The sequence below is a fragment of the Corvus moneduloides genome, chromosome 16 (assembly GCF_009650955.1).
Source record: "Corvus moneduloides isolate bCorMon1 chromosome 16, bCorMon1.pri, whole genome shotgun sequence".
Taxonomy (NCBI): domain Eukaryota; kingdom Metazoa; phylum Chordata; class Aves; order Passeriformes; family Corvidae; genus Corvus; species Corvus moneduloides.
This window is the reverse complement of record NC_045491.1, coordinates 6,924,533-6,947,276: the sequence shown is the minus strand read 5'-3', so window position 1 is coordinate 6,947,276 and position 22,744 is coordinate 6,924,533. Positions and strand designations below refer to the sequence as shown.

The following is a 22,744-nucleotide window of genomic DNA, read 5'->3' as shown; positions in this document are numbered from 1 at the left end:
GAAGATGGTGCTGTAAATGCTGTGAGATCTAATGGCTCCTTTTTTTCCCACCTCCTTCCTTCTGTTCCTGTTGTGCAGAGAGCCCTCTACCAGTCCTCTCACGTGGATGAAAACGATGTCCAGACCATCTCACACAAGTGTCTTGTTGTTGGTCTGGATCAATATGAGCAGATGCTAAAGACAAAGAAATACCAAGACAGTGAGGACCTCTACTACCTTGCAGGGACCTACGAGCCCACCACGGGCATGATCTTCAACACTGACGGGGTCCCTGTCATCTGCTGACCGCCCAGGGGACACATGCCACCCCCTGGGAAGGGATGGGACAAACCTGAGGACGTGCCTGTTCAGACGACATGATTGTTTCTTTCAATGCTCATTTCTGTGTCACACTACAGACAGGAGAGCGCGAGAGACACGAGGAGGAAGGAGAGGGCTGAAGAAGGGGGTTGGGGAAGCAGTTACAGGACTCGAGGAAGGTGCCATTGGGGGGTGGTGGTGGTGCTTGAACCCTGAGGCTCTTCTGGAAGTGGCTTTAAGTAAGGTGACACTTGACCAACTTCTCCCTTCCTCCTTTTGGTCCAGGAAAGCACATGGGTCTCGTGATCATTTCACCAGCGGGACCCCCCGGCAGGAGGGATCCCTTTTGTGTCATTTTTTTCCATCAGTAACTCAGAAGCCGCCCGCGCGTGGAAGGACCCTCTTGCCTTCTGCGTGCGCTCCTCTCCGTCCTTATATTCCCTTTCTTGCTTAGTTTCGCATGACCCTTTATAGGAAGGACAGGGTGAAAGAGAAAGGAGATGAGTCTCTCTCAGCGCCTCGTCTCGATCCTCTCAGCGCCTTTTTGCCGTTCCCTTTCCCTGGAGGCCCCTCTGGCAGCATGTGGAGCACGACGGGGCAGGGCTGGCCCCAGCGCAGAGATGGCAGAAGAGAATCCTCCAGGCTGGAAGGAGCCAGGTGGAAGAGGAGCCAACATCCAATCTGGGATGCTGCCTTCCCACTGCCTTGAACAGAGTCTGAACCCTTTGCAGCTCTGTACCCCTTCTGCCGTGCAGAAGTGCTAGAGGGAGCAAGCAGGTGGCAAGGGGGTGACACGTGGCAAACTGAGACCTTGTCTTGGAGCGTGCAGTGAAGGAGCAGGAATCGACTGGGAAAAGCTGCTGCTCGGTGCTTGGAGGAGAGAAGATCACAGGCCATTGGATTCTGGCATCCCTCACCCAGCTTTACCTGCCATGCCTGGCCTGAGCTGAGACGTGGAGCTGCTGGGAAGCCTCTGCTCATCATCTGAAGGGAATGGGGACAGTGTGTGAACCTGGCTGTGCCTGCCTGCGGCGTTCCCACAGCCAGAGCCTCGCTGCCACCTTGGGCTCAGGGACGGCACCGTTCAGCTTCCTCCATCCATGGAGGAGCTGAGCTCCCACTGGGCACACGCCAGACCCACAGCACCCCCACTGCTGCTCCAGGGTTACACCTGGCAAGAGGGAACACCTGAGAACGATGCACCATCCTTGCACTTAAAACAAAACTCCAAGAGACGCACTGATCTTTGCAACTCCCGACTCGCACTACAGATCACTGGGACGTGGAGCGGGGCCCGGCTCGGCCCAGGCTTGGGTGGGGAGACGCTTTAGCCAAGGACAGATTGGAAACTCTCCACGCTGGTGCCGGCTGCGTACCAGAGACTGGAGGCCGGGGCTCAGGGGAGAGGGACAGCCCCGCAGAGTTCCCCCTTGACCTTTAAACAAACCACATGGTGCTGAGCTTGTACCATCTCCACCCTGGGCCACCGGCGCCTCGGCACGGCAGACAGTGACGGTTCTAGCCTGTACAGTTTTAATGTACCAAAAGACTCTTTAGCCCTCCTGTATTATAAGTCTTTAAATGGATTCAACTTTTTAATTATAAATATAAATATAAATATATATATATAAATATAAACTTTTTAAAACTGTGAAAAAAATTATGAAATTATAAAAAACAAAAAAAGAAAAAAACCCACAACGGCAGAAATGAACACAGTCTGACGTTTAGAATATTATTTTTTATTTCCTGTTGGATTGTGATTGTAAATGATCTGGGAACAGGCACACCCCCCACGCTCAAAGTGTACTGTACTTCTAGAAGCAAATTGTGTGAGCATATTTTAAAGAGCGAGAGAGAGAGCGCGCGAGAGAGATTTTATGCTAATGTTAAATAGAAAGCACTTAAAACCCACTGCCTTCTATGGAACACAAGGATATTTCAGACAATCGAGAGGAAAGGAGAGCCAGGTTTTTGTCTTTTTGTTTTGTTTTGTTTATGTTTTGTTTAAAACAATTTTTTTGGCATTCTGTTTGTTGGAGAACTCCGTGTGATCTTTTTTCATAAAAAAAAAAAAATTAATTGAAAAAAAGCAACCCAACGAAGCATCTTTCTTTGTCTCACTTGTCCTGACCGCAGGGTTTTTCTCCCCTTGGTGGCAACGATGGCTTTTTGGCTCAGCCCCTGCCCTGGAGAAAGACAGAACCCAGGTGCCTGGTGGCTTTTTGGGGAGAACCCGTCTGTGTGACGTGGTGGCACCGATGGACAGGACAGGACACAGGAGCAGAGGTGTCTGCTGGACGGGGCCTTTAGGCTGGAGGTGTGAGTCCTCCCCCTGCCGCCACACTCAGGGCACCATGTGTTGAGGATGAAATGCTGGATTTGCTCTTTTTGGTGTGAGCTCCACTTCATACAGGCAGGAACTTGGCATGGTGCTGCGGGGGCCGGGTTGGGGCCAGGCCTGGCACTCGCTGGCTCCTTGGGCTTGATTTCCTGGGAGGTGGCACCCGCCAACTGGCACAGCAAGGTGCAGCCAGTCCCAAAATGTGCCGTTGGCACCTTCTCCTGCTGCTTTCTGCTCCTCTTGGCCCATGCCCTCTCCCGTGTGCTGCCCACAGCAGTTTGCAGGCTGGTAGGGGTTTGGTGTAACCCGGTGACAAGTTCAGGCACCCCAGGTGACAAAGAGGGCCCTGAAGAAGGGGAGCAGCACAAGGGGCACCGCAAGATCCAACAGGACAGGCAGCAGGCACGACCCTGTGTGTGTTTGCCAGCCCAGCCCAGCACCAGCAAAGTGCCACCAGTGCCAGTGGTACAGCTAAGAACCAGCAAAGACATTTAATTATTTAATCAGCTTCACTTTTGTCCTGTGCAATAAATTTTCAAGCTCAGCAGTGGCCTGTGGATGGCACTGGCAGTGCTGTAGCCTTGAGACCCCCCCCTCCACCCCTTGCAATGGGGTAGATTCACAGTGTGGGGTGGAGGGAGGCAAGACCTGCTGCTCTTGCAGTTAGGGGGGGTAAAACAAGACACAATAAAAAAAATCATTTTTTCCCCAACCATCAGAAGTGAATTGGGACTTCTACACAGCGGTTGGCATATTTAGGGAGGGACTGTTACTTCAAGCCTTTCTTGGTGAAAACCTGCAGCACCGTCAATGGAAGTTGAGACCCACCTTCCCAGAGCCACCAGGGACTGAAGGAGCGTTTCCTTTCTCTCTTCCTCCTCTTCTTCTTCACCAGCCCTCCATCACCCTCCTCTCCCCAGTGCTGGTTCTATTCCCTTTGGGATTTGGCAGTATTTTCTTCCTCCTGTCAATGGCTTGGCGCAAACAGAAGATCCCCAGCCTTCACTGGAGAGCTGCACATTGCTGATGGGGACATCCCCAAAAGCAACAAGAACTGTCCCATGGGGTGGGAGGAATGTCACCCCAAGCAGTGGCCCTGCACAGTGCCAGGCTGGGCAGCAAGGACCGTTTCAGGATGCCACAGCCCTGTGCCGACAGGATACCAGTCCTTGTCCACCCTGGGGCGGCTTTCTGGTTCCAGGCTCCCTCCCTGAGGAGGGACATGTGGGGTGCTGGGGACCATGGTGGGCAGCAGGTCCCATTGTGTCCCCACAGCCCCACCCCAGGGCTCAGTACCCGAAGGTAAAGGAGCCATTGGAGGTTTCGGTGTAGAAACAGGTGCTGTGGGAGGTGCTGGTGAGGCTGTAGGCAAAATACGCCACAGCCGAGCCCAGTGTCAAGCCCGTCATGTAGGACACGGTCATGGTGTTCCCTGTGGGAATGGACACGGGGTGTCAGGGTGCTCTGGCCACACCATGTGGGATTCCCAGGAGGGCTTGGTCCTACCTGCCAGCTCCCGCTGCTCTGGGCTCACTTTGCCTGCGGCCAGGATCATGGGGACGCTGCCGAAGTAGCCATTGGTGATGCCCATGAGGAGGGAGAAGATGCAGGGCCAGGCGGGATGGCCGAAGGTGGGCTGCCCGTTGGGGTAGACACACATGATGAAGAGGGGGATGAAGACCACACGGAGGCAGGAGTAGACGAGGAGGTGGGTCCCTCTCCAGTCATAGGGCAGGGCAGCCAGGATCTGCAGCAAGAGGCAGAGACCCTGTTGCGGAGGGTGAGGAGGCTGGGGAGGGCCACGCCGTGCCCAAAATGGGGCAACAAGGAGACAAGATTGTGGAGAAGACCAACTGCTGTGGGAACCCAACCTTGGCTGTGCTGGTAAGCAGCAGCCTCACACTGGTTAGACACCCATGGGTGGAGATGACCCTTGGTGGAGCCAAGTGGCTTAGAAAGAGAACACCAAAGGAGGAGAGACCCCCACTGTGCTGTCTCTGGCCTCTCTCCTACCTTGCCGACGAAGTCAGAGAGGTTGAAGATGGCCATGATGAGGATGGGGAGCCATTCCCCCAGCGTGCAGTTGTGGATCTCCGACTCCAGCCCGGGAAAGAGGCACAGCGTGATGAAGTAGGTCATGGCGATGGAGAGCATGTAGGCCCAGATGAGGCGGGACACGACATAGCGGTAGAGCAGCATGTCTGGCAGAGACAGGCAGCACAGCTCAGCCAAAACTGTAGCCTCCCCCTTGAAGAGCCTGAGAGCCTTTTCTGACCCCCAGGCGTGCCTTCCAGAGATGAGTTTCCCTCATAGTTTTGGGCACATCATTAGGAAAGGGATCACAGAATCACAGAATGGTTTGGGATGGAAGGGAATCTTAAAGCTCATCCAGTTCCAACCCCCTGCCATGGGCAGGGACACCTTCCACTACCCCAGGTTACTCCAAGCCCCATCCAGCCTGGCCTTGGACAATTAGAGAGATGAGGCAACCACAGCTTCTCTGGGCAACCTGTGCCAGGGCCTCACCACCCTCATGGGGAAGAGTTTCTTGATAATAGCCCATCTAATCCTGTCCTCTTGTCAGTTTGAAGCCATTTTCCTTTGTCCTGCTACTCCACACCCTTTTCAAAAGGCCCTCTCCCGCCTTGGGGATGATCCTGCCCCAAAACTCTGGGTTACCAATCATTTATCCCACCCTACAAAATGTGGCAAACCCACCCCATGGGCATGGCTTGCCCCTGAGCCCACCACTCACCTCGGAAGCTGGGCCAGCTCCTCTTGATCTTGGGCCGAGGGACGTCGAAGCGCATGTAGGTGCCACTCCCAGCCAGCTCAGCTTCAGGGCCGGGGCTGCCCCGAGGGGAGCTCGGCTGCCCCTGCTCCTGGTTTTCCTGGATGAGGGGAGAGGGGACAGCAGTGCTGAGGTGCAGTGGTGAAGAACCCCAGGAGTCAGCAGGGAAACCCACCCTTGGCTTACAAATCGGATGTCCTCAGAGGTGACATCGTGGTGGACGCGGTAGCCGGTGCCAGGGTCGCCAGCCCCGCGGCTCTCGGGGAGGCCCTTGCGGGAACAGTCCGTGTAGTAGCGGACGAAGCGGGTGCGCTTCACCAGGAGGTGGAGGATGAAGCACGTCAGCTCCATGCCGATGGAGATGAAGAAGAAGATGACGGTGTTCTCCTTCTCGTCTGACAGCAGCAGCTTGGTGAAGATGCGGCTGAGCGAGATGATGACCCCAGCGGTGCCTGGTGGTGCGGGAGAGCTGTCACCGCTGGGCCCCATTGAATCCCGGCTCAGGGATCCCCATCAGCCCCTGCTACATGCATGTGATGCTTCCCAGTATGGAGGAGTCACCAGCAGTGATTTTGGGGTGATGAAGCTCCTGGCAGACATCCCCACCTCCCGTCTGGCATGGCAGTGCAGGGACTTAGAAACCAGTAAGTGCTTGGGAGCACCCTGGGGTGTCCCTGACCTGCTGGCAACCCATCTGGGCTGTGCTGGAGCCAGTGGGGACCCAGGTGTGACTCTCTGGGGCCCCAGGAGAAGGTGCAAGTCCATGTGGTGGGACATGGACATGGTCAGTGGCTGTGGGTACTTACTCTCGCCCGTCATCACTCCTTGCGTGTAGCGCTTGGGCAGCAGCCCCGTGTAGCCGTAGAAGCTGGATTGCTGCACTTCAGGAGAGATGCACAGAGGGGAGAAGGGGGAATTATTGCTGCAGCCGAAACTCCGGGAAGGGGGAAGAAACCCCAGAGGGAACCCATGTGCTGTGCCAACTGGGAGCTGCTCCTTGCACCAGCCTCCTTGCCCCAAAAGCAGGAGGGCCTTTTTCCCTCCCCGGATGCTTCACTGTATCTGTTCCCACCAAGAGTGGCCACCAGATGTGGGGGTTTGGGATGCCACCATGGTGGCCTGGATCAGTGGTGTCAGTCACTGGTGTCATGGTTTGGTGCTGGTGCCCCTGGCCAGTCCCACAGTGGACAGATGTGGAGGGGATGGAGCAGGGCTGTGAGGGTTATAGGGATCAGAGCAGAGCAGCTCAGGGATGGGGATGTTTCCCACTCCTACCTGCCCTGTCTCAGCCCAGCTGCTCTCCCACATACCTGTGCAGCCAAAGGCCACCACCCCAACAGCCACCAGGTTGATGGCGTAGGCTTGTCTGCGGCTGAACAGCTCCAGCCACACGTCGCAGATGCTGACGAAGAGCAGGGGCCCCAGGGCGAAGAGGTAGCCTGTGGGGGGAGACAGAGGTGGTGGCGGGGGGGACAGCACAGGGACAGCACTGCCTGGGGGTGCAGGGACCCCACTCACCCACAGAGATCCGGGTGTGCAAGCTCAGCAGCTCCACCAGCGCGTTGTTGAGGATGACGGCCACCAAGGCCACCAGGATGTAGGTGAGGCTCATGTCAAAGACAATGGAGGTCCCTGCAGAGAGGCAGAAGATGGGGGAACAGGAGGTCAGCTCCCTTGGAAACAGGAATGAGTTCTCTCCAGGTTTGGGGTGTCAGGGAAGTGCTGGAGCTGCTCCAGACCTACCTGGGTATTTATGGTGCAGGTAATCCACATCGGTGATGAAGCTGTTGTAGGGCAGGAGGAATCCCACCCCAGCCAGCAGCATGGCAAAATAAATCCCATGGTATCGATCCTGGGGCTCAGGGTCCTCAGAAACTGCCCCAAAAGGTGAAAGAAAAAGATGTAACAGTGACACTGCTGCACCCCTGGGACCTATGTCAGACGCCAGCCTTGAGGCGATGAAATAGCCCAGCACCCTGCAGATGTACAAATACACAGCCCCAGCTCTAAGAAGCTCCTTCTCTAAATAAAGACCCTTCAGTGGGACACCCAGGAGGCAGGAAAACACCTGGGCTTTGTGGGGCTGATGAATTTTAATTGCAGCTAAACAAGCTTAGAGCCAGGCACTGCAGGTAATAGCACAAGTCAAGGTGCAGAGGGGTGGAGGCAGGTGTGGGGGTGGACAGGGCTGCCTCAGGATGTGGAGCAGGGCTGGGGTGAATCCCAGGAGCATCCCTGAGTCCTGCATGGAGAAAGACGAAGCTGCAGGCTGGGGGTGAGCCTGGCAGGAGAACCAGGGCACCAATCCTCAACTCCTTGCCAGCCTGCAGAGCCCACTGTCACGGGATGTGCTGGTGGCTCTCATGGGTACAAAAATGGATGAAAAAAGGTATTGGGCAATTTTGTGGCATTTCAGGCTATTTGTGGCTATTAAACCCATCCCAGGAAGCTCCTAAGTGGGTGGGAAACCAGCGGGGAACCCGGCTCCTGGCTGTGGGTCACGTCGGGCCGTGCCTGCCCTCACCTGGCTCCATGAAGGTCAGGACACCCTTGGCCTGGCTGCCCCGCTGCAGCTCGTCCTCCTCCAGCTGGTAGCTGTCGAAGCTGAAGCTCATCACCACGTTCCCCTCCGGCGTCGCCGCCGGGCTCAGCTCCTTGAAGCGCTCGGCTCCCACCGAGCCCATCCTGGCCAACCTGAGAGGGGAGAGAGAGCAGTGGCTCCTGTGTCCCCCCCGGGTGATGCCAGAGGTTTGCAAGGGACAATGGCATGTGGGCAGCCCTGAGCTGTCGCCACCTCGCTGTATCACAGCGGTTCTGGTGTTTTTTCCACTTGGAAAGATGATTTCTCTGGCGCAAATGGGATCCACCAACCTTCTGAGCAGAAGTTTGGCTTTGGGGTGGTGAGCAGTGCTTGTGGGGGACCCACACGAGCCACCCCTGAGGAAGCAGCCTGGCTCAGCACCTCGCTGGGATGCTACCAAAGAAAAACGCCACTGTGATTTCCAAAAGCAATTAGAGAAATTAATGGATGAAAACCACTCACGGAAGGCGGCTGCGGGGAAGATCCCGGCTGCCTCGGGAAGCCCTGGCTCCCTGCAGGCAGCACACTTGCTCCGGTTTATGCCCCTTTTCAGCATCTCTGCTGCCTGGGGCTGGGGTAGAGCCACCGGCCTGGGCAGACACACTCCTGCAGCCTTTCAGGGAGAGGATGGGATGTGACCCTGCTTTTTTTAGATCTGCTTCTCTGAGGGATCATAGCCCAGCACAGAGCTGCTCAGAGAGCCGCCAGAGAGACCCCAGCATCATGCTTTCAGAGGGTCTTGCACTGAATGCATCCCAGAATGAGCTCTTCAAATACCCAACATCCTCCAGTGACCCCACCAGAGCCACCCAAAATACGTTTCTTCCCGGCGGTTCAACCCCAGGGGGCTGCTCTGAATTCCTTGTGCCAGTTGCTCGATGCCAGCCTGTCCCCAGCCCACCTCCTGCAGATTTCCCTGGCATCCAGGGGTGGTGGTGGTGAAAAAAATCTCCTCCAAGCAGTAGGTTTGAGTCAGGGCAAGAGAGGAAAAATCAATGACAGTGATTTCTTTGGTCTCCCTGCCAGACATGGCGTTTGCAGGAGCAGAGAGGTTTTCCAGCTGCCAGGATGTGCTGGATGCCGGAGGGCCCTGAGGTGGGTGGCAAACGTGTTGTCCACAGATCCTGTGAGCGAGTTCCGGGAGCCTAAAATGCTTCTCTTGCTACAGGACGGGTGCACAGCGCAGCACTGCCCCGGCCCCGAGGTTGTGCTGAGGTCACAGCACTGCTGTGGCGCTGGGATGGGGTCCCTCCTCCCGCATCATGCTGGGGTTCACCCCAAGACTGCCCATCCCGGAGCCCCGCGAGCAGAACAACCCAGCAGGGCACGTTATGCTGGGGACACCGCTCCATCCTGCTGCTCCCAGAGGAGCTGTCTGCAATCCCCTTCACCCACACCCTCCTGTGCCTGCTACCACCCCAGACAATAAAACCCAGCGGGAAGCATCTCCCGGGATGCCGGAAAGCCTGTTGCAGGGGCTTTTCCATAGGCAGAAATCCAGCTGGAAATGCCTCGTACGCACTGTGTGTGGCCCAAACTTCCCGGGGCCAGGAGCAGAGCGGGATGCGGGATGCGCTGCACAGCCGCGGCGCTGGACCAGCCTCCGGCACTCTCCGCCTCACTCCCCCGAGCATCCCTGCGCCGCCGTAAATTGGATTTTCTCCTCCCGCTGGATATACAACCGTCTGCCCCTATGGATTTACACCCTGCCACCCCTGTGGCCCCAGTGTGGGAGCGGGGGCGTTTCTCCCATCGCGGGTCAGGGGTGGGAGGTCTCAACCGAGAGGAGCCCTTGCCCCGCTGCCCCCCGGCTCTGCGTGAGCCCCGGGCAACCGCAGCCCCGTGTTAGGGCAGAAAAAGCGTTTTTTGCCCTGGCAGAAGGGTCTCCCGACATCTTACCAGCGGCGAAGTTGCCACAGACGAGGGGAATTCAGTAACCCACGTTCCCGGTCTGAAGGAGAATCTCCTGGCCGGAGGGAGCGCGGGGAACGCGGCCCCGGCCGCGCCCGGAGGATGCTCGGGGGGGCCGGGAAGATGCTCAGCGGGGCCAGGGCGTGCAGGGGCTCGGCGCGGCGGCTTCCCCTCCTTTTCCCCCCGCTCCCCGGCGGTCCCCGGCCGAGCCCAACAGGTCGCGGCGGTTCTTACCTCGCTCCGCCGCGGCGGCTCTGCGGCACCGGCGCTGGCCCGCCCCGCTCAGGCCCCGGCGGCCGCCGGCCCCCGGCCCCGCCATACCGGAGCCTCCGCCGGGAGGGGGCCGGCACCGAGTGCGGCGGCGGCGCGGAGCGGGGGGCGGGGCCCCGGGTCTGCCTCCCCCCCCGGGTCTGCCTCCCGCCCGCCCCCCCGCTCCTCCCCCGAGCCCCCCCGGCGGCCCCGGGTCCGCGGGAGCGCTTTCCCGATGCACGCCCGTAACCCTGTCCATAGGCACCGCCTGTAGGTACCGCCTATAGGTACATGGGCGAGAGGTGCCTTAGAGGGATATCGGAGGTCCGGGAGCTAATTGCAAAAGAGAGATTAATCAGGAAGAAAAGCCCCGGTAATTTCATTCAGGGCATGAGCTTTTCAGGGACAGGGTCGTTCCTGCCCTGAGAAGGGTTTTGTCGTAAGAGGAGCTGATGGGATCAGGATGGATGGATAGATGGATTGCAAATCTGGCTGTCAGAACACAGCAATGCCCCAGCGTTTTGAGGAAACAACCAAGATCTCTGATCCCCTGCAAAACCAGGGAGTGGAAGCAGAGGAGTAAGGGAAGCAGCAGCATGGGGCAATGTGGATACCTGTGTCCCCCCAAGGAGGGTGATCCAGGCAGGGACCCCATCGGTGTCCCCACCCGTCCTGGGCTGGGAGAGCTGGCCCAGGCTGCAAGCTCCACCACGGGGATCTATTGCTGTGGGGTTTTCTACAAGAGCAGCAAGGCACAGAGGGGGGGACTCAGCCCCCTCCCAGCAAACTGGGTGAGAGCTCTGGGGGATCAGCCCTTGCTGGGCTCTGCCCCCCCGGAGCGTGTGAGGATGGAGGCAGCGGGAAGGAGGAGATGAACCATCCCTGCTCCCAGGCCGTGGCTGCACCGCGGCGGGCTGTGAATTACAATCTCCTCGCAGTCAATAATTGCTGCGTTGTGTAAATCAGCGCGCGGGGCCGGGGGATGCGCTGCTGCTGCTGCTGCCGCTGCCAGAGGAAATTAGAGACACAGCCGCCTGTGCCGCCTCAGCCGCCCTTCTGCCGGGAGCGGGGCTGAGAAAAGGGTCTCCTGCAAATTCAGCGCAGGGAAGAAAACAGGCCAGGTGGAAATTTCCATCTTTTCCTCCTTGACTGAAATAGCCGGAGTTTGGCTCAAAGCGCACCCGACTGCTGTGCCAAGCACGGCCTGGGGCCGGGGCTCAGCCTTCCCTACTCCCCTCTGGGCTGAGCACCTGCACAGCTCGGCCCTCTGGTGCAAAGGGGGATTTTTTTGGGCTGTTTGCTTTGGCAGGCTTGTTCAGCTCTAATTTCATAGTGTCTTTGTAAAATCTCAAAGCACCTCACTCCCCTTGGGGTACAACCCCTTGCTCTACACCAGACCCCATCGCTCTCTTCCAGGAACCTTGAAAATGTAAAAAAAAGGGGGGGGGGGGGGTGAGTGTGGTGGGGGTTCCTTGGCCGTGTCTGACACTGGTTGGCACCCAGACAGTGAGAGTGCTCCATGAAAAGAGCAGGATGAGCTGAAGCATATGTGCACCCGCCTTTTCCCAGCACTCGCCAGGCAGCATTACTCACCACAGGGATTCCCCCCAGGAGCCGGTTCTCCCCATTCCAAAGCCCCAGGAATAGAACCAGGGGTGGTCCTTTAAAGACAACCAAGCTGAGGGGAGCATCTCAGCTCCCAAAAGGATGCGGCGCTCTCTGAGCCACGGGAGATGCCGCAAGCGAACACCTGGTGACAAAGATCAAGCCTGAGTTTTAGCATCTTCTCCAAATCACACGATCAAGAGATCCCCATTCCAGGGGACAAGGGGGGTTCCCTTTCAACTACTCCTGCTGTGGATGTGACAGACCCATGCTGGGATACCCAAGGAAACTGCTACAGCTTGGAGAGCTACAGGAAACACAGGGAGATGAACTCATCAGGATGAACTTCTCTGGGTGCTTTCTCTCTGCTTTCTCGATTCACAAGGGCAGTGTTAGACACAAACAACACTGTCCCCCCCGCCCAAGGTGCCCCCTGAGCATCGGCAGGCTGAGCTGCTTCTGCCTGACAAGGGTATGGGGGTCCCATGGGCTGGGCTCTCCTGGTGTTTTGCTGGGCTCTTAAATTTTTTAAGCTGGCCCTGAATAATTCAGCTTCCACATAGTTGGCTCAAGGTTGGTGAGCTCAGATGCTCCTTGGGTTTCTGCTTGACCCACTTTAACAGCCAGGAAAGTCAGCCAGGCGTGGTGCTCCTGGTCCCAGGCATCCTGGTCCCTGTGGCATGAGGGACATCCCTTACACACAGCCCCAGCCTGGAGTCTTGGCCCCTGCACCTCACATCCAACAGCCTCATCCCTCACCCACACTGCAGATTTCTAGAGGCATTTTTTCCTTCTCCTGCCTCTCCCTGCTGTCCCATGGCTCCCAGCACGAGTGGGTGCATCCCAACAGAGTTTGCAGGATTTGCTTGGCTCCATGAACCAGCCAACACCCTGTGGCCACCTTGCCACAGCTCCTTGCTATGCAGGGCCTCACCTCAATGCCCAGGAGCCTGGATGAACATTGACTAATCCTGCCGGCAGAACAAGAAGCTGCTGATTCATTTGGCTTCGAGATGCTGGATTAGGACGATCTCCAGAAATGTCCTGTATTGTTGTTTTTTCCTTGCCCTTCCAGCCGAGTCAGGTTTTATTAATCATTGCTGTTGCAGAGGGGAGAGGAAGGAGAGACCTTTCAGTTGTCTGCAGACCAAAAACCTCGAGCCAAGGCTTTAAACTCTTGGGGACCATGGGAAGGGGCTGTCCCTGCTGTCCCCATCCCTGTGGACACAGCCACAAGCCATCCCTTGGCTAAGGAGCTCCTTAACCAAGCCCTGCTCACCCTGCCAGGCTGCCCTGGTTCTTCTGTGCCCAATGGGTGTCCCCTCTGCACCAGCTGGGGTGGGTGACACTGAGGGGGGGCAGAAAAAGGGATGAGACATCTGTACCCCCCTTCCCACACCCCCTCACTCAGTGCTCCCGGGAGCGCTGTGCATCCATCTTTTCCGCTTCACAGAAGAGGAAGCCTTTCTCAAGGCTGCAATCCCCTCTTGGAAAAGCTCCTTTAAACAGCATTGAATCCTTACCCGGGGTCTGCTCCCAACACCGGCCCAGCGTGTCGTGCCAGCACCAGGAGCATCCTTGGCAGCAGTGGCTTTGCACAGAGACGGCAGGGATTAATCAGGGATGTTGCCTGTTGGCCAGAGTCACACTTGGGGGATTACTGGGGCCTGCAAGGAGCGGGGAGTAGCCAGAGAATTTGTTCAATGCAAGTGGAGGGGTTTGTCACAATCCGATTGCAGGCAAACAGAAATCCCCAGTGCTGGCAGGAGCTCAGCACTGGAGGCCGCAGGGATTAACTGGTTTTTCCCCAAGCTTTGCAGCAAGGCCGGGGTGGGAGGAGATGCTCTAAGCCCAAAGCTCTGGGTTTAAAACCTCCAGGGAGATGCAGGGGCTGAGCTGAGCATGAGCTTTGGGGCACCCAAGCCTTGTCCCAAGGCCAAGAACCAAATTCTTTCACGTGGATGCCCCAGTTCTCCTGCAAGGCATTACTCTGCATCCCTCCCTGCCCTCAAACCAGCCTGGGAGAGCTGGAGAAACCCTGGGAGGATACCCATGGCCTTTGCATTCCCCTCGCTCCTCTTTGTTGGAACGGATTTGCATCCATCACTAATTAATTCAAGATGAGCTCCTAATTCAGCTCCTTGATTGCAACTTTGCATAATTGCTGCACGCACAGGCAGAGTGGCAGGACGGGATAAAAAAAGGAGACAATCAGTGGTGGGCGTAGAGGAAACAACGCCGGGAAGGGCCGGTTCAGCTCGCTCCCACTCACCGGGCTATTTACAGACACAGGTTGAGAGAGATTTTTCTCTGGAAGGAGAAAATGGTGACAGTTACCCTTGGAGGGGGTGTTTTCCCCCGTGCTGTGCTCGCAAAGGGCCTCGCCAGCAGCCACAAAACCCTCAGGCAGTGGGAAAGCCAGGAATTACAGGCCAACCTTTTTTGCTATTCCTGTCATCGCTGCTGCCCTCCTCCCCAGGCTCTCCTTTTCCCAGTTCCCCAGAACTGTCTGTAGGTTTCAGAGCAAACATTCCACCAAGGTGAGCAGGCAAATACATCCCCCTGAGCCAGGTTCCAGGCTTCCGCCCCAGTCACCGGGTACATCACACCCCATGTCTGTGAAGGCTGTTAAACCCCCCAAAACAAGGCCCAGAGGCCGCCCCAGGGAACGCGTGAAGGAGGTTGGGCAGTGTGGTGAGGGTGAGCTGACCTCAGCCCTTGGAGGCATAAAAAGTAGGAAAACCCCTTCTTTTCCTGCCAGAGATGCCCAAGCCATTCCCACATGGCTCCAGCAGGCACCCGGGTACCCAGGGGTGATGCACCCCGAGCACGCACCACCCCATAGGATCGTGCACGTCGATTGTGTGCTCACAAATAAACGCTGATACTGGCTCAGGGGTTATTCTGCCACCTTCCTCTTCCTTCTCCGCTCACCTCCCACCCACAGCCATCCCCCTCCCCAGTGAACACCTCCACGCACCCCAAAAGCTGAGCGACAGGGCAGCAAACAGCGGCGGACAGGTCAGCCTCACGCTCCCTATTCACGGCCCGCCCTGCAAAAGAAAAGCTACTTTCAGCTCCAGCCTTTTCTCTGGAAAAATGCAGCTCCCAGCACAGGGGCCCCTTTGCTGGCCCCATGGTGGGGGTTGGAAGGGGGTTTGGGCAGCCAGGCTGGCCCCATCACCCCTCTTAATCAGCCAGGGCATGCATGCAGCCTAATGCTGTCGCGAAGATTTGGGCACTATTGACACACAGGGCGCATTAAACGCCTTACGGGGGATTTGCATAAGCTCGGGGAGGGAGGAAGAGTGCGGAGAAAAGTGTCGACAATGGGAAAGTAAATGCATTAAAGTGCTTAGGGGGAAAAAAATCTGATAAAGGAATAAACCAGTTAAGGGAATATATTACTCATAGCCCTGTTATTCAAATCCTGCCTTATAGGAAATCCTCTTAAAGCGATCACCTGATTGTGTGTTAAATTCCTAATTGAATAATAAAAGAATTATGTATTTCTTCCATAATGGCACAAATATGGGAGACCACGAGGATGCTCGGTGAGGGGGGGAGGTGGTGGCAGAGGAGATGAGGGGAGAGGGGTCTTGGGGCAGCAGCAGCATTGATGGGAGATGTGGGAGCTGGGAGGGATGGCTGGGGAAGGGGAAAGTTGCAGGGCTGAGTGACTTTGGATGGTGGAGAGCTTTGCTGGGATGAGTGTAGGAATGATGGTGCCTAGCAGGAGAAAGAGTTGATGGAAATCCAGGGCTCCTCCAGCCCCACTGGTGCAAGAACTGAGAGAAGACACCAACCCTGGCCCCTTGCCCTGGAGCTGCTGGGAGCACAGCAACTGCAGCCCGAGATCCAGGCAAAGGGAACTCCGAGGGGGTTACAGCAGCTCCTGAAGCTGCTGAGGAGCAGAGGGAGGGCTCTGGATGCTGCAGGAGAGGCTCAGCCCCTGCTGCCCCCTCCTTTCCCCAGCCAGGGCTGAGGGCGATGCCTGCACGGCCTCTCCTGATGCTGCTGCCCTTCCCCCACCTCCACGCTATAAATAAGATGCAAAAAGAGGAGAGAAAAAAAGAAAATAAGAAAAGAGCACATCACCTGGCACTCAGGAGGTGAGGGAGAACAGCAGGACTGACATGCACCAAACCCTCAGACTGTGCAAGGAGGGTGGGGATGGAAAGGGGGGGAGAAACAAAAGAGCTAAAAATAGCCCAGGGAGCTGCTTTCTTCCCGGAGATCATTCTCTTTTTTTCTACCCAGCTGTTTCATTTCATAAACAGGATTATTTATTTATTTCTCCCTCTCTTCACTCCACTTTTTACTTATGTTTTCTATTTAGTCAACACCACTTTACCCATCCTCACATCTCCTTTAAATGCAAGGTAAAAACCAAAACAAAACACCCAAAACCAAGGAAAAAAACCCCTGAAACCAACAGCCTTGATGCCTCCTGCAATGTCTTGCTTTGCTACAGCTCTTTATATGTAATTGAATATCCCAGAGTTGCACCTGCTAATGCAAACGCCGATACCAATAAGTGGCAGTGGTGAGGGCAGAGGCAGCAGCTGAGAAAACAAAGCACCAGTGCCCAGCAAGCCCCAGCCAAGCTCCAGGCTGCCAGAGGCTTTTTATTAGGCAGAATTGGGTTGCTGGAGCCAGGCTGAGGTCCCAGACCAGGGCGAGTGTGGGAGCAGGAAGAAAGCAGGGTTTGCAGGGAGGTGGGTCTGGAGTTATCCTCATGGAATTTAAGCCAAGCGTGTGCAGGGTAGGGGGGAGCAAAGCCCCCCCTCCCCCCCCCCCCCCCCCCCCCCCCCCCCCCCCCCCCCCACCCCCCCCCCCCCCCCCCCCCCCCCCCCCCCCCCCCCCCCCCCCCCCCCCCCCCCCCCCCCCCCCAATTCCCAGGGGAGACCCCCAAGCCCCAGAGCAGCTCCAGCCACACTGAGGAGCTCACAGGTTTGCTCCGCTCACATCTCCAGCAGTGCCCGCACCTCCTCCTCGATCCTGCATCCTCCAGCAGCAGCCAGGGAAATCAGGGATGACAGGAGCAGTTAATTTGAGCCTGCAGAGGCCATCTTCCCGTGGATGTGTTGTTTTGTTTCCAAATAGACTTTTAATAATGAATTTGGGATGGTAAAGAGAAAAAGCTTCATCCTGACCTCTTGAAATGCAAATTGCCTTTTCACCCTGGGAGAGATGAAAGGCTATTTCCTATCTGAAAAGTCAAAAAGGGCTGAGATAATGTCCCTGGCTCTGTCTCCCCACTTTCATTTCCAAAATTGTTTTTGGGTGAGGAGAGATGCTCTGCATGATTTCACTGTGCTTGGTGCCCATAGAGAGCAGGGGGGTCCTCAGGGGACACCTGGAGCAGAGACCCCTGTGCCCTGATGGTGCAGAGGGAGGGGACACAGCCCGGGGTCTGTATTCCAGCCCTGCTTCAGCCAACAGCAGAGGCTGTGGGGCCAGGTGAAGCCCAGAGCTTTGCCCTCCCCTGCCAGAACTCAATTTTTGGGCCCAACTCCAAAAGCTGCAGCGTTATCTGCTCAGGAAAACACAGCAGAGCAGTGGCACAGCCACACAGCTAAAGCCAGACACACTCTGCTCTGGCCCCACCACAGTCCCCTCATCCCAGCATGGCTGGATCAAGCCCCAGGCAGGAGCTTGTGGCACACACAGCAGCCAAGCACCCTCTGCCTCCCCCAGCAGTTCTGGCTCAGGGGCTGGGTGAAGGCAAACACAGAGCAGTATTTTTTTCCCCCCCCATGTTCTGCTCTGGGTCAAGGAGCAAGTGCAAGGCAGATGCCCTCAGCATGCACAGAAGGTGCTGCAGAGAGCTGCTGAAGAAGCAGATGAGGGATGTCATGGGAGCAAACAAGGGAAGGAGCATGGATGCACCAAGGGGAAAAGGCTGGGATGCTGCCAGCAAAAGAGCAAGGAGGTTATGGGAGGAGAAAGACTGGGATGCTTCTAGAGAACATGCAGGGATGCTCTAGAGGAGAAAAGGCTTGGATGCTCCCAGGGAAGGAGCAGGGAGACTCTCAGAAAGGAAAGAACATGGGTGTTCCAGGAAAAGAAGATTGGTATGGTCCCAGGGAAGGGAAGAAAGAACAGGGATGCTCTGGGGACAGAAGGCTGGGATGGTCCTGGGGAAGGGACAGGGACACTCCGTGGCCCCAGGGCCCTGCAGCTCCATCCAACAGTTGCACAACAGCAGAGCACAGCCCCCCTCTGATGGCCCCCAGCAGCCTTCCCTTCACCAGCCACAGGCCCATCCCTCTGCCTGCCCTCCACAGATAAAGTAAATTATCAGCCCTGATCTGGAGCTGCTGAGGAGCAGTGGCTGACACGCCTGGAAGGGCTTTGCCACCAGCCTGCCCCAAGCAGGGAGAAGGGCACAGCAGTGACAAGGGAGGTGCTGGGAAGGTACACACCAGGCTGGCACCCAAAAGTGACTCTGTACCCACCGTGTGGACAAGGTGGCTCTGATCACATGGACAAAGCAGATCTGTGCCCTTGCATCACTTGGTGCTCCCCAGCTCCCGGACTACACTTGTGGAGAAGTGAGTCTCTCTCCCAGGGCCTTCCTTGCCCCTGCAAAACAGCATCCAAAATATCAAAACACTGCCAAAATCCTCTAGCTTACTTAACGGACTTACCCAGACACAGCAATCTTCAAATCCTTTATTATAGCCTGTAACTGCTAAAAACCCCAGCCCAAAACATAACCCAGTGCTGGAGGAGCCGGCATCAGCTGTCCTCAGCTCCAGCAAGCTGGGCACAATGCCCTCATTAGCTCACAGTGCATCATTAATTAGCCAAAAAAGTCTCTGCCAAGGGCCTGTCTGAGACTTGCGTGGGTTGGATGTGGCACGAGAGAGGTGAGTGCTCAGGCACCAGCTGAGAGTGGGTGCTGCAAAGAGAGACAAGCTGCTCCTAAGCCTGGGCAGGATCAGAGTGGTGCTGGCGCTCACCTCTGGCTGCTGGACCCCAGCACTGCCCCAGCATCTCCTTTCTGCCCACTGGCTCTAAAAATGAGTGATTCTGCATCAACCTCGCAACCCAGCCAGGCCCGGGGCAGTGTGAGCTGCTCTGCCCAGTTCCTCACTCCTTGCTTTGCTCCCAGCAGTCTGTTCAGCTCAGCCACAGCCTAAGTGGGGCTGTTCACACCAGGATTGTGCTTCTGCTCAGTTATTTCATCTTGGACTCAAGTCCTGCGTAGTGAAGGGTCTCAGGGCCTCACCACTGGGCAGATCATCACAGCTACACCCAAGAGCCTACTCAGTACCAAGAGAAAGCATACCAGGGAGGAACACAGGCACGAGTCCATGTTTGCCCTTACAATAAGATAAATAATTGGAAATGGGATTGCTCAGTCCCTTCCCTGGAAATTCATGCTCAGTGGGCCAAACTCAGTACCAACAGACAGATGTGAAACTGCTGATGTGAAAGCAACCATGGCTGCCTATTTCAGGGCTGGGTATGGCCCACTGCTCACAATTTTTCTTATGCTTACAGGAGAATATTCTGTTTTGCTCCCCTAGAGCAGAAGGAGAGGGGCTGTTGGACCTCCCAAAACATCAGTGGGTCTGGATGACTCTATCCACCTGGGACACAGGGAACAGAGGATTTGTTGGCATCACCACTGCAGATGGAAGTCACTGCCACTTCCTGAATCCACCAGCAGCTTCCCTCAGATCTTCGGTTTGCTCCAGGCAGGAGACAGGGAAACATCACCAGCAGCCGAGTGAACAGTTTAGAGACACTCATCTGAGCTAAGAGAGCCTGTTTTGCCTGGAGCAAAGGGAGGCACAAAGCAGCAGCGACAGGGCAGCATTGCCCTCCAGAGCTGGATCAGGGGAGGCGGCGCCTGCAGCTCCTCAGCCAAGGCCTCGCCATGAGAAAGCCACACAGGAGAACAGGGAGAGTCTCATCCTCATCTTGTCCTCACGTGCTCCAACACTGCTAGCAAGAGCAGAAAGGGTTTTGCTCCTCTTGTCCACCCCGATCAAAGCTCTTGCTGCTGCTTAGCAGGAGGAAGGACACAGAAGCAGGAGGTGCCTCCTCTCCCATCTGCAAAGGCTCACTCCACATCTTCCTCCAGGGCTTGAATGCAAGAAGCAACAAGCCTGGAGTGGCAGCACAGGGAGCAGGCTGGCTATGAAAGTACTGCTTGAGATGCATCCCATGAAAAAAGGAATAAAGGCAGTTAAGGAACTCACCCGAGCAGCAGGAGAAAAATACACAAATGCAAGGCCAGGGAAGAGCAGCTTCGAGGAGGAACAAGAGGGAAAATTACATTTGCAAGCAAAATGTGCCAAGAAAAACTCAGCTGGTCCTTTCCCAGTCCCTGCAAAGCTGCTCTGTGGAGAGCAGCTACAAAGCACAGCCGAGACCGAGGGCTCTTAACTGCTGCTGTTTTGGTTTGGGCCACATAGCGTCACCCTGATCTTATCTGGCCCCATCTCCAAGTAGCAAACAAAAGGAAGAAGACACAGAATACTTATCACAACACAGATTTAATTTCTTAGGCAGTTATAAAATTACAAAGAGCGACGGGCTAGCAGTGAAAGCCAGACACTTGGTGAGGTGGAATGTTAGACAAATTTTTCCACTTATCAACACAGATACCAAACAGTCAGTGAGCACTGCAGGATGCAGGGTTTTCTCCAGGAAGCAAATGCAAGAGCAAATAGATCCAGGTAGACCTAGGGCTGAGTCAACACCCCACAGAAACCCAGAGCTACAGGTTTGGGGAGAACTCCCCGCTCCTGCGCTGGACACATGCAGGGTCCCTGCGGCCATATGGCCAAAGCCACAGCACTGACATCTGTAACAAGCACAACGGCAGCTGTTTGCAGGGCAGAATTACAACTTCTTGCCCGTTATTTTCAAAGCAGTGTAAGATGAGATTTGCCAGTCGGAAGAGCATTAAAATGAAGGCATGTCATGATTAGAAAAATAGGAATTTGCTGAATTCCTTTGGTTGTATAACTGGAATCTGAAAGGATTTATTTACAGTCAGAGCCATGCTTTCTTCATTGCAAGCCTTTCACAGGCCAGCAGATTCCAGGAAAAGAAAGGCCTGCTCTGCACATGTGGAGAAGACACTCGGGCCTTGCTCTCAGATATTAACAGTTTAAATAAAGTTCACTGTTAGCCAGGACAACTGGAGCACAGAATAAAACTTCCCAAACCTCTGCAGTGATTAATCCCCACCAACACTTTGGACAAAGACTCCTGTCGCTCTGCAAACAGCAGCAGAGCATCTGCACATGCCAGTGGGATACTGAACAGCTCAGCAACCCACAGGGAAAGAAACTCTACTGTCCTACTGCATGCTGGTTGGTGCTAATGCCATTATTGGAGCCAAGAAAGCACAGCATGGGACATAACAGAGAGTGCTGTGCTCGGGCTCAGTGCTAACCCGCTCATCCAGCCCAGGGCTCCTCTGCTCCCTCCTCCCTTTTTGCTATTCCACACAGGTCAGACCGAATTTCCTCTGTGCAAACACCTGTCACTGCATTAAAGGTCTTCTCAGGTATTTATTTGCATTCAGGCAGACTTGAAAAGCCACCACCTCTACCCCCACCCTCTGCAAAACACAGAGCCAAGAAACTCGCCGTGCAGGACCCAGAGCAGTGAGGTACAAGCACACACCTGATCCCAGAGGAAGCACTCGTGCCAATGTCTTGTTCAACAGGGCATCAGAACAAACAGCTTTTACCAACCTCTTGATGCTTTCTACTTCCTCCTCCTCCTCTGCCAGGCCCTGCCTTTTAACGGCTAGATTCGTATCTATCACTTGTATTTTGGAAACAGTGACATAAGAAGAGACCAGGGCAGATAAAAGCTTTCTGCCTCAGAACTTGAAATACAGAGTAAACAGACAGATGTCGAGACAGCAGCCGAGGACCTGCACTCGCTGCCCATTTGCACATCAAGAGAAGCAGCTCCTTCCCTACGGTACTCCCTGGGAACTGATCCCACTGCAAGCTGAGACCTGAGTTTAGGATTCCAAGTTTTTCAGTGTTCCCCCCTCCCTAGCTTTGGTTGTTTCAGTTCTCTGCCTCAACCCTCCACTGAGTTAAAAGCTATGAGGAAGTGCAGCCCATATGGAGAGAGAGACAGACTGTACAGAACAAAAACTGTCCTTCCAAGGAAGGTCAGTCTAAACTGAGAGGGGCTGCACAGGTGTTCCCATACCCTGTGACCAGCTCATGGCCACAGCACAGGGCTAGAGCCTCCTTGGCTTACCCTGGGTTTGTCAGAGCATCAGAACAGAAATGTTTAGACACCACCTGATTCACAGAGAACAACAATGCAATCACAGGCTCCACACTCAGGTGAGGATGCAGCTGCAAACAGTATTTCTAGTTATGTTTAAAGAAAAAAAAAAAAATAGAAACACATCTTTGTGTCACTGGGATAAACCCCCAAGCTGAAAGACTTCTAACTTTGGTAGCATACCGCAACAGGGTGGTTACTGAGGGCCTGAGGCCATCACATGGAAATTACATCAGTCATATTTTATCTGAGAAAAAGTTTATATCCTCATGCAATGAATTTAAGACAAACTACTGTCACCACTCTTAAATACACAGCCAGTGGGGACCAGAAACAACCTGCTCCACCCTACTAGCTGGTCACTAACCTCAGAACATTAATATTTTTGCTCTATAAAAAGATTTTCCCAGTTACAACAGCAAGAAGATACTTTAACTGGCTTTCAGCTTCTATTTAAGAGTGAACCAAGTAGGGCACAGCAATTCCACAGTGTGTGGCTCAGGAGCAGGAACACGCTACAGCGTACGGAAGACACAAATACAGTGAATATGGGATCTCCAACTCACCTGTGGAAAATAAGGTATGAAAATTAAGAAGGGAATAAAATTAGTACAATACATGTTCTCTGTTTTTAACAAAGTTAGTAATTACGTTTAGGGGTGTAACATGGCCTTTGTTACAC

At 55.3% G+C, this 22,744-nt stretch overlaps 2 protein-coding genes across 10 annotated transcripts in view; one reads left to right on the top strand and one right to left on the bottom strand.

Annotated features, from left to right (window-relative positions):
* Positions 1-2,332, top strand: part of TNRC18 (trinucleotide repeat containing 18) — a 55,039-nt gene extending 52,707 nt beyond the window's left edge. For all 4 annotated transcript variants that reach the window (XM_032126490.1, XM_032126492.1, XM_032126491.1 and 1 more), the window contains one exon: positions 79-2,332. In XM_032126490.1, the coding sequence (XP_031982381.1) occupies positions 79-285 (207 nt within the window). In that variant the 3' untranslated portion in view covers positions 286-2,332. The remainder of the gene's footprint in view (positions 1-78) is intronic.
* SLC29A4 (solute carrier family 29 member 4) lies at positions 2,022-20,092 on the bottom strand. 6 transcript variants are annotated; one of them, XM_032126495.1, is made up of 16 exons: positions 19,998-20,092; positions 18,243-18,369; positions 14,762-14,834; positions 13,305-13,448; positions 12,716-12,881; positions 11,770-11,926; positions 7,960-8,129; positions 7,179-7,310; positions 6,954-7,067; positions 6,746-6,874; positions 6,242-6,316; positions 5,622-5,887; positions 5,400-5,535; positions 4,658-4,845; positions 4,151-4,391; positions 2,022-4,076 (listed from the first exon to the last, which is right to left on the bottom strand). In XM_032126495.1, exons 6-16 carry the CDS (start codon positions 11,865-11,867, stop codon positions 3,934-3,936), a joined length of 1,692 nt encoding a protein of 563 aa, XP_031982386.1. In that variant the 5' UTR covers positions 11,868-11,926; positions 12,716-12,881; positions 13,305-13,448; positions 14,762-14,834; positions 18,243-18,369; positions 19,998-20,092; the 3' UTR covers positions 2,022-3,933. The 6 variants fall into 6 exon arrangements, with proteins under 6 accessions (XP_031982386.1, XP_031982387.1, XP_031982388.1 ...); XM_032126496.1 differs by lacking the exons at positions 18,243-18,369; positions 19,998-20,092 and adding an exon at positions 15,880-15,896; XM_032126497.1 differs by lacking the exons at positions 13,305-13,448; positions 14,762-14,834; positions 18,243-18,369; positions 19,998-20,092 and adding an exon at positions 13,061-13,250.
* Positions 20,093-22,744: the final 2,652 nt, after the last annotated feature.

Bases quoted from the DNA above. Each gene is read 5' to 3' on its own strand.
- SLC29A4 (XM_032126495.1), bottom strand. From the start codon at position 11,867: ATGCTCCCCTCAGCTTGGTTGTCTTTAAAGGACCACCCCTGGTTCTAT. The intron at 7,311-7,959 runs GTGAGGGCAGGC...CTTTTGGGGCAG, and splicing joins CCTGACCTTCATGGAGCCAG to TTTCTGAGGACCCTGAGCCC. The intron at 6,875-6,953 runs GTGAGTGGGGTC...CTCCCCCCACAG, and splicing joins GCACACCCGGATCTCTGTGG to GCTACCTCTTCGCCCTGGGG.